At 38.3% G+C, this 11,354-nt stretch overlaps 1 protein-coding gene across 1 annotated transcript; it reads right to left on the bottom strand.

The window, feature by feature from the left end:
* Nucleotides 1-4,950: 4,950 nt before the first annotated feature.
* On the bottom strand, nt 4,951-11,129 carry FABP12 (fatty acid binding protein 12; the record flags this gene model as incomplete). The annotated part of the gene is made up of 4 exons (XM_080802657.1): nt 4,951-5,016; nt 8,094-8,195; nt 9,237-9,409; nt 11,057-11,129. 4 exons carry the CDS (start codon nt 11,127-11,129, stop codon nt 4,951-4,953), a joined length of 414 nt encoding a protein of 137 aa, XP_080658783.1.
* Between the last annotated feature and the right edge of the window lie 225 nt (nt 11,130-11,354).

The raw sequence follows: 11,354 nt of genomic DNA, 5'->3' as shown, positions 1-11,354 counted from the left end.
GGAAGGCATAATACATTAGAGGTATACTTTATACTTACATCAAAATAAATTCCAGATGGATTAAAAATTTTAATATAAAATATAAAACCATACAAGTAGTAGAAGAAAAGAAGCATGACTGTTTGGATATCTTCGGAAATAGGGGAATTATTGAGCATGACACCTGAAGTAGGCATCCATATTGACTTGTCTGCGCAGCTCATCTCTTCTGAGGAACCTTTTCCCCAAACCTCCCACTGCTCCCTCCTTTCCCTCCACCTCCCACATAAACATATAGTTTGAATAGGTGGTGTCTTCTTCTTCTCTGAAGCCATCTTCCTAGCCACAGGGGCTGGTCTAGAGATGAGCTCCCCATCCAAGCTGAGTGAATCATTTCCCCGGCCACTTATCTGGGTAAACTTGAGATTCTTCAAATCCCTCTCTGTTCATGAAACTGAGGAGACTGTATGTTCTAGCACTGCCTTTGGAGGCTTAATAAAAAAAAAAAAAAAGTAAAAAGAATCCTTTATGGGTGATACATTAGTCATGGTTTGGTTGTTTTCTTTTCTTTTTTTTTTTTTAAGATTTTATTTATTTACTTGACAGACAGAGATCACAAGTAGGCAGAGAGGCAGGCAGAGAGAGAGGAGAAAGCAGGCTCTCCACGGAGCAGAGAGCCCCATGCGGGGCTCGATTCCAGGACCCTGAGATCATGACCTGAGCTGAAGGCAGAGGCTTTAACCCACTGAGCCACCCAGGCACCCCGGTTTGGTTGTTTACTGCTTTGAAAATCTTCTCCAAAGATTTTCTCTTCTCCAAAGTTTTCTGCTTTGAAAATCAGCTCCAAAAGGTAGTCTTTCTAATTATGTAGGGAATGAGAGTTTAGGTAGTTTAGGTTAGTGGTATTAACTATGCATTTAACAAAGAAAGACTCAAAAAGAAGCTTTCATAACTTTTTCATGATTTCTGGGTAGGCATTGTGGTTTGATGGTTAAAGAACATGGACTTGGGGTCCCAAAGACCCACTTTTGAACTCAAGCCCTGGTATTGATCTGCTGAGGAAATTGAGCCTCCCTGAGTCTTAGTTTATAATTTATAAATACCTCACAGTTAAGAAAATGAAGCATGCATCAGAAGTGCTAGACAGTGTCTGGCACTTAATAATGACTCAAAAACCAGAGTATTGTGATTGTTGTTATCCAATTTTTTTCATCTCAGATTATTGTCAGCTGACTTATTCAAATGGAACATTATTTTTCCAAATTTGTCTACTTAGAAAATATTAAACATTGTTAACTCTACTGTTTAAATAAAGCCAAAATAGTCCCCCTGTCTGTAGTAAATGCTTTTTTGGTTTCTATTCTAATTATTTGGCCAAATCTAAATCAAAGAATATGATACTTAAGAAAACAACCTTGGGACATCTGTGTGGCTCAGTCAGTTAAGCCTCTGACTTGATTTCAGCTCGAGTCATGATCTCAGCCTTGTAAGATCCAGCCCTTATAAGATCCATACCCTGGCTGGGTATGGAACTGTGTCTGCACTTGGTATGGAACCTGCTTAAGATTCTCTCTCTCCCTTTCCTTCTGCCTTCCACCCCGCACTTACATATACACTCTCGAAAGAAAGAAAGAAACAAAGAAAATGAAACAAAACAAAACAAAAAACCACCTTTTCCTGGTTTAGGACGAACAGGTCATGCCTCTCTAGGAATAAGCTCACACTCCCTGTGTATCCTGAATAGTGATTACTGACTTAAACTGAATGGGTACAAAGTACATGAAGGCTACAACATGGAGGGATTCACTCCCTAGGATAGACGTCCTGACAAGGTATGCACGAGAGCCCATGTGTGCCTCCTTGGCCAGGCTGCTGCTGTCCTCACTCTTGCGGCTTCTGCCACCCTTGTTGCTAGTTTTCTTCTCCTGGGCAAGACAGTTATCCACCAAGAAACTGGTATTAGATCTTTCTCTCTCGGTGAACGCATTTGGTTTTTAATCTAATTTACAAATTCCTGAGATGAACATGCCAGCGTGATACTTTTTAAACAGATCTCTTCTCTTTCAGGTCAGTCAAGGGCAAGGAAGACGACTTAGCTCTCCTTGGATCACCCTTCTCACGCACCGCCGCGTGCACGGAGAATGCGCCGTAAATCCTGATGTACAACATCACTTTAGAGCAGTGGTGTGTTTTGTTCAGTTTGGTTGCATGTTGACTGCCGAACCATACCTGAGGGATGCTACGCATCCATCAGTCATAGTGGAGTGACCTTCTATTTTAATGGTTCTCAACTAAGTAAAGGATAGAAGGTAGGCAGACATGACGTTCACTTCCCTTCCCTGAAACTCTGCTTGCTGATGTTGCATTTTCATGGTATTTGAGTACCCGCAAGCACCTAGACTTCATCAAAGTGTTGACAAATAAAATTATCCAGTAATATAATATCCAACCGTGATGTTCGCACCTCCTCGTGGAGAAGCACGCCCACGCCCACGCCCACGCCCACGCCCACGCCCTGAGTCCCGGATGTTCCAGGGAGTCCTCGCGGGCGTCCTGTCCTGGACGCTGCTTTCTGTCAGCTGGGCCTTCACCGCCAGGATTCCTGCGTGGGCTCCTGCTGCCCACGAGAGGACCTCCGTCACCACAGCAGACCAGAATCCTCATACCAAAGCCAGGAGCCTGCGTGCGAAGCTGCGATATCCACTGACCCTTCGGGTATCACAGCAGTGCTGGTTCCATTTCAGAGGGGAGAATGCTTTCCCATTTCTGTGCCACACGCTGTCCCCCGGGTCTGCAGCCGGCTGCTCCGTGCACAGCCGTCCACAGGGCGGCGGGAAAATAGCTCCCTGAGCCTCAGCCTGTGATCCTCTCTGTCCGGCACAAGCAGCGCAGAGGACGTTTTTCTATACCTTGCACTGTCGTCTTCATCATTTCAGTAACGGAAAGATAAACCAAGCGTGTCTCTCACTTCTACCGGACCTCCGAGATCCCCTAACAGATAATTGAGGCAAATAAGCAGCGATGGGTCGCGAATCCTAACGGCAAACTCTATGTCATCGCCTAGACCAAGCTGTGCATCCAGCCACATGTTTTGACATAAAGGAAAGAGGCGCCTGGGTGGCTCAGTGGGTTAAGTGTCTGCCTTCAGCTCATGTCATGATCTCAAGGTCCTGAGATCGAGTCCTGCATGGGGCTCCTTGCTCATCAGGGAGTCTGCTTCTCCCCCTCTCTCTGCCCCTCCTCCCTGTTTGTGCCCTCTCTCCCTCTCAAATAAATAAATGAATGAAAGCTTTTTAAAAAAACATAAAGGGAAGCTTTTTTATCCATTAAGTTTGAAGTAGTGTTACATTGATCCGTAAATGTACACTGTGAACCTGTTTGTATCTTGATTCCCTTTGTTAGGGTTGTGAGGTGAATAATCCAGAAACATGGGTTCTGGTTCCAGGTCTGCCTAAAACCATCAGGGGACTATGGAAGTGTAGTTTACCAATTTGGCCCTGTCTCCCCATCTACACAATAAAGTGATAAGTCCAGGCAGTTCCTAAAATTCCTCCCTGGCCTAAACTTCATAAGGTTTGGTGCTAATAAAACAGAATATTCTCCTTTCCATTGGCTTTTACTATGATGGTAGTGGGTATGTGTTTTCTGTAGAAAGAGCTTGCTAATATATTAGATTGTCAGTTATTGCTCTAGTTCCAGACCTGCGTATCACTTTCACACGCAGTTGAGGTTCAACCTGTGAGACACAATCTGTCCCAGCTAGTTTATTAAAAAATTAATATTTTTCCTTTTGACCCCCTTCATCCATTTCTCCCAGTAGATAAAGGTTAAAAGATTTTAAAAAGGCCGGGGGGGGGGGGGACTGCAAACCATGTTCTAATGAAGCTTCTTTGTTAATTATGTTAATTATAAGTTTGATCTAAGTGTAAATTTTTATTAATAATCAAGACAGAAAATAAGTTTCTTACACACCAATTCTTATAAGATGGGAAAATGCTTAAGTTAGTACTTTCAATGGTCCTCATACTATTGGTTTTAAATTGCTGCACACTACTAACTTTAGACAATTGCCTTGGTGTGCAAGAAATTGAAAAACACTGAGAGGCTCACAAAATAAATGGTTATGTTAGAAAATGCTCAGTGAAATTAGCATAGAAGTTTATTAACAAATTTTTATTTATAGAGTTCTATTCATATCAGTGGGTGATATAATAATTTAGATACTGAATTAAAAATTCTGGGCATTTAGGACAAAATTCTTTCTAAATACAAATCATCATATTCTATAATAAGCTAAATCTGAAATATGAATCATTCTAAACAGCCTCCAATGCCATTTGATTGCAAACTCAATCAGGGCATGGATTCTTTTGTTTTCTGTTGTATCTCTAGCACCCTATAAAAAGATCTTTTTGTTGCTAATTTTAAAGATTTATTTATTTATTTGAGAGACAGAGAGGGTACACATGAGCATGGTGGGGAGGGGCAGAGGGAGGGAGAATCTCAAGCAGACTCCACACTGAGCCTAGAGCCCAATGTGGGGCTCAACTCCCGGACCCAGAGATCACGAGCCCAAGATTACAACTTGAGCAGAAACCAAGAGTCAGATGCTCTACTGACTGTGTCACCCAGGTGCCCCCCAAAAGGATTTATAATTAATACTATTTTCCCAATATAATGCAGATCGTGTTGAATATAAAGGATTGACATAATATGCTTAGTGGGAAAAAAATCAATATGAAGTGCCTTTCTGAATGCATGAGAGCAGCCCTGAATTCATTATAGCAGCTTGCTTTCCCACAGCTCCCAGTACCAAGGTACAATATAATATAGGCATATAAAAACTGGAAACCAAAATTGTCAGTGCTTGTCCACAAGATCTCTCATATTAACAGACATAACATTTTACTTTGGAGTTTTATTTAAACAACCTCAGCAGTTTGGATCACAGTTTGGAAATGCTTAAGAGTTTCAGACTGAGTTTTTTTGTACTCTCTCGTATGTCCGAGTGCAGATAACATTGTTCACAGCACTCTCCTAGAAGACAAAGGAACAATGAGACATTTCAGTATTGCTGGTGAAACTGATTTTAGAACAATGCAAACCAAGTACTATCCATACATACATTCTGTGAAAATCTTGAAAAGAGATCTATGTAGATAACTATAGATACCAACTGTTTGTTTGCTAGCTGATTTTGCTAACAAAATGGCAAATCATATATATGATACATGTGGTTATACATATATATGGTATATATAATGTATGTATGTATATATATATATACACACACACACAAAAAGCAAGGCAAAGAATATAAAATCTGAAGTCTTTGTTAAAACATTTTAAATGCCTACAGTGAGGCATTTTTGCTAATTTTATATACACTACATTTTTCAAATAATAACATTAAGTTACATTGATATAGTATTTTATGGTTTTTAGAGCACTGATATATACATGATGGTATTTCTCTCAAAAAAACCATGAAGAGTCTGGAAGTTTTCCTTCTGTTTCTATTTTTTGAAACACTTGGGGACAATAGGTATTATTTCTTCTTTGAATGTTTGGTAGAATTCTCCAGGGAATCAGTCAGGTCCTGGACTCCCATTTTGGGGAAGGTTTTTAATCACTGCTTCAGTCTTGTTACTAGATATTGATTTATCCAGGTTGTCAATTTCTTTCTGCTTCAGTCTTGGAAGTTTATAGGTTTCCAGGAATGCATCCATTTCTTCTGGGTTGCTTAACTGATTGGCATACAACTGTTGATAATAATTTCCGATGATTGTTTCTATTTCCTTGGTGTTAGTCGTAGTCTCTCCCCTTTCATTCATAATTTTATTAATTTGGGTCCTCTCTCTCTTCTTTTGGATTAGTTTGGCCAGTGGTTTATCAATCTTATTAATTCTTTCAAAGAACCAGCTTCTAGCATAGGAATACATGCAGGACATTAGAAGAAGGAAAGGAAAAGTGAGTTGGGGTAAATTGGAGGGGGAGACCAAGCATGAGAGACTGTGGACTCTGAAAAACAAACTGAGGGTTTTGGAGTGGGGGGGCTTGGGTAAGCCTGGAGGACACATATTGCATGGAGCACTGGGTGTGGTGCATAAACAATGAATCTTGGAACACCGAAAAAATAAAATATTAATAATAATAATAATAATAATAATAATAAAACCATGAAGACAGTCCTGCATTTTTGAAGGCAAGTAAACTCAATCTTGGAGAGGGTAAACGACTCATCCGAAGTCACAGAAGTATTGAATGGCAGGGATGGAAATGCACAAATTGGATTCTGAATCTACATTTTCCCTAATGAATTAAAAACATACCTGTGTGGTGATTAATGTCATTATAAGGAGCAATAAAATCAACTATGCTTAGTCTTCCACTTATTACTTTATAAGGAAATGTACTCTTCATTGAAGGAAAACTATCCTTACATTAAGAAATGAAGATAGGTTTTTGTTGTTGTTTTTTTTACTTCACATAGTTCTCACATATTCCATTAAAACTATTTAACATTATGTCCAAAATTGCCATTTTATTCATTTTGGTGCAATTGGAAGTTTGGGAAGATGAATCATTGGCATATTTCCCTCCACTGTGTGACAGTGAGAAAGATGACCAGAGAAGCCACCCTCAAAGGGAGCAGAATGGTCTCAAAAATTACTTTGAAATTAAGCTAACCTGGGTTTTTAATCCTAGCACCACCACGTTTTTCTAGCTGAATATCCTTAGGTAAATCAGTGGCTGAATCTCAGTTTTCTCAACTGTTAAATGGGCTAATTAGTTTTTTTTTTTTTTTTTTTTTTTTGTTCAGTGTTCCAAGATTCATTGTTTATGCACCACACCCAGTGCTCCATGCAATCCATGCCCTCTTAAATAACCACCACCAGGCTCACTCTCCCCACCCCTTTCCCTTCCACAACCCTCGGTTTGTTTCTCAGAGTCACAGTCTCTCATGGTTCATCTCTCCCTCCAATTTCTCCCAATTCACTTTTCCTTTTTTTCTCCTAATGTCCTCTGTGTTATTCCTTATGCTCCACAAGTAAGTGAAACCATATGATAATTGACTTTCTCTGCTTGACTTATTTCACTCAGCATAATCTCCTCCACTCCCATCCATGTTGAAACAAAAGTTGGGTATTCATCTTTTCTGATGGAGCCGTAATACTCCATTGTATATATGGACCATATCTTCTTCTTTATCCATTCATCCTTTGAAGGGCATCTTGGCTCCTTCCACAGTTTGGCGATCGTGGCCATTGCTGCCATGAATATTGGGGTACAGGTGGCCCTTCTGTCTTTTGTTCACTACATCTGTATCTTTGGGGTAAATACCCAGTAGTGCAATTGCAGGGTTGTAGGGTGGCTCTATTTTTAATTTCTTAAGGAATCTCCACGCTGTTTTCCAAAGTGGTTTGCACCAACTTGCATTCCCACCAACAGTGTAAGAGGGTTCCCCTTTCTCCACATCCTCTCCAACACATGTTGTTTAATTGAGGCCATTCTAACTGGTGTAGGGTGGTATCTCAATGTGGTTTTGAATTTCTAAATGGGCTAATTAGTCTTAACTCACAGGATTATTATGAGGATTAGGTAAATAATATATGAAAGCATGCAAACACAGTAGCCACGGAAATGTTAGTTTTTAATTGTGTCAACTCATCCATACACTAAGGGGATAACACTTAAACTTTGCATTAGTTTAAACTTCCTTTTTACATGTTTGTTTGGTGTGGAGCTGGAAAACAGTGGGAAATTGATCCTGGTATGGAGCAAAGGATTAGCAACATCTCACAATCCCTGCTGAAATCTTCATTGCACAAACACATGCTTGTTTTGGCTTATGTGTAAGTCAAAGAATTAGGCAACACAACTCTTTTATTTTCTTTAGTGTTTTAGTTCCTCAACCCACATTTTATAATATTTATGATCATGCATAAATATTATATCTACTATATTTATCTGCCAATGTTTTCCCCCATTCTTATAAAGCAAGAGAAAAAGAAAAATAACATTGACTTCTATTTTAGAATGACCTATTTGAATGATTTTATATATTAAGTATTAGAGCAGGTGACAAAAATAATGACAGACAGTTCACTCACCACCACCATTTTCCCATCCACCAACTTTCTCCTTATGGTGTTCTCTTTGCCATCCCAGTCTTGAACCTGAATCAAAGAGTCCTTATCGAAGGTTACCACACTCTGAAAATGGACAAAACAGAATTCAGCTCAGATTGTCACATTTGAATACCAACGTTTTATCAAGTACCAATTTCTTCTCAGCTGCTGTGACATTCTCAGGTAGTTTTAGACTGGTGTTTACAAGTTTTACTTATATTTTAAGACTTCGTCAGCACTAAATTTGTTGACTGATTCTTCTGGGGAGAGAAAGTTTTGTAAGAGTAGAAATATATTATCTTGTAGACTAAGTAAAATTCTCTTTTCCCTGGGAAATTAAGGGGTAGATACCCTATGCCCTCATTTCCTGTTTGCTCTCCACTCCATGCACAGAAACTTCTCCAGCCTCACCACAATGTTGAATATGTATACTAACTTAGAAAGCAACTCCCATTGTGTTAAGCCACTGGGGCCTGTGGTTAATTTGGTACTGAGGCATAACGTCACCTGTACTGGTTGATGTAATTTTATTCATTCTAACTTTATGCGTAGAAAACTGCTACAAAGTAGAAAGGCAGAACTTTTATTTCTGAGAGAAGAATCTAAAGAAATGATTCTCAATATGCATCTGCTAAGCTTCTGCCTCAGAATTGTTAGAAATACAGTCTTTGGGTGCCTTCCCCAGACATCTGAACCTGTGGGAATGGGACCTACAAATAAGCATTTTTCACAAGCATCACAGGAGATGTGTACGCATATTAAAATTTAAGATCCTCAGACCTAGGTTTTAGCCCAATGTTTATCTAACACGGACTTTAGATGTGTTTGCTATAATTGTTTCCTTACTTAGAATGATTTTGAATTAACATTCTTTTTTTTTTTTTAAGATTTTATTTATTTGTTTGACACAGAGAGAGAGAGATCACAAGCAGGCAGACAAGCAGGCAGAGAGAGAGGGGAGGGAAGCAGGCTCCCCACTGAGCAGAGAGCCCGCTGTGGGCCTCGATCCCAGGACCCTGAGATCATGACCTGAGCCAAAGGCAGAGGCTTAACCCACTAAACCACCAGGCGCCCTTGAATTAACATTCTTATGAAATGTAACTGAAAGAGTGTTGCAGGCCTCACCTTGGTTTTATGGCCACCTGGTGTGGTCTCCTCAAACTCCTCTCCCAGTTTAAAGGAGATCTCATTATTTTTAAAGATGCTTTTGGTTTTTATAGTGATCATATCCTCCTGTGTACTGATGGTCACCGTGGGTTTTGCCAGACAGGCAAGTTTCCTGCTGGCTCTTCCTATTCCTAGAAACCAGATGAAAGGACACCGTAGTTAAATCTGTTGCTGGCTTTAGAAACCCACGTTCGCTGCGTAATTCTTTACTAGCTAAGAGGTCTGTGAGTTAAGCAGATTTAATGCTGCATGAATTCAAGTAGCTGAAGCTTATAACACCACCATTTTAAGTTAAAATAGATTATATTTTGCAGGAAAAAAATCAGTCTCTAATTTTGGCTACTGGTTGTCGTGTTTCTTTGGCCCAGTAGGTATTATTCCTGTTGGTTCATGAACCTCTTTGAAAATTTTATTAAAGCCCCTATTTTGAAAAAATATCTCCCTCTTTTAAAATGCACTCATTTATACAGAGGAAATACTTGGGCATGGATTATTTAAGATCTTTATTTCTTTACTTATATTCTTGTATGTACACACATATAGAGTTGTTTTTTCATTAAGTATTTTTTATTGTGCTAAAATACATATGACATAAAATTTATCATTTTAACCATTTTAAAGCATACAATTAGGTGGCATTAGGTACGTTTACAATATTATACAACCATCACCACTACATATAAAAATTTTTAAAATATAGATATTCTGTCATAACAATTGTTACTTAACTTAATTTTTCCTCTATCTCTATGTCTTTTCTGTGTCAGTACATGTAGATACAAATTTTTGTCATTATTACATAATATTTTACAGAGTATATATATTAGTATTTATTTCATCTGTCTCCCTATTGATGAACATGTAGTTTGTTTCCATGTTTTCTTATTACAAATAATGCTAGTGTGAGCATCCTTATGCACACAGCTTTGTGCATTACATGTAGGACTATTTTCTATAGAAATAGCGTCACATATACAATAGTTAAGTTAAATTTCTAAGAGAAGATAAATTAAACAAACACTCTAATATGGCTCACGAATTTATATTGTGAAACATGATAACAAGTTGGGATGTATTAGACAATGATTACCAAAGATATTTACACCCTAATCCCTAGAACCTGTGAATGTCACTTTACAGGCCAAAGGGGACTTTGTAGATAGGGAGTTAATCAGCCCTGTGGACCCTAAATGTAATCACAATCTCATTATAAGAATCTTCCCTTATAAGAAAATGAAGAGTGAGATTAGACTACAGAAGAGGAGAAGGCAATGTTGGAGTATGGTGGACAGACACCACAGAAGGCCAACAGTCATCTCAGCTGGAAAACAAGATCTATTCTGAAGATCCTCTAAAGATATAGAGCAAATTCTTGAAAAAAATGATTGTTTTTTAAAAATAATTATGACTTTTTGCTTTAAAATTTTTATGGAAATAATACATATAATATGTAATAATATATAATATTATAATATATTACTATAGTACATAATAATATGGTAATAATAAAAATAATATAATTAATATATACTGCATATATGTTTTAGCCATGTAAACCCATGGTAAATTATGTGAGAGCAAGGATTCTGTTAATTACAAACTAATTTTGCATAGAACTGTATCTAGGTCCTGAACCAATGTTAATCATTTCTATGTGATTGTTTCTATGTTTATATTAGAGGGAGGGACCCAAGATAAAGCTGATATACAGACCAAGTTTCTGTGCTATCAAATCTCCCATTTTTACTGGCTATGATATGCAGGTAAAAATGGCTTACCCAGCTCTTTCATATATTTTTCAAAATTTTCACAAGAAATGGATTTCCATGTTCCCTGGAGCTGATCAACCATTCTGTCTAACTTGATCTTAAAGAAAAATAGCATCATTAGGATGAGTGTGTTATTGTTTCCTGAAATAGTGTTTGAACTTGTTTTTCATACAATTCTTGTGGATAGTACAGAAAAGTCGGAGGGAAAAGTTAGGAATTCTAATCCTTGTCATCTTTTCTTAATATCATTTACAGCAGAAAAGCTCTCTTAAATGTAAGCTGGTCAACATGAAAATGGAAACAGTTT

The sequence above is a fragment of the Martes martes genome, assembly GCF_963455335.1.
Source record: "Martes martes genome assembly, chromosome: 4".
Taxonomy (NCBI): domain Eukaryota; kingdom Metazoa; phylum Chordata; class Mammalia; order Carnivora; family Mustelidae; genus Martes; species Martes martes.
The sequence above is the reverse complement of the archived record's forward strand: the minus strand, read 5'-3'. Positions and strand labels throughout refer to the sequence as shown.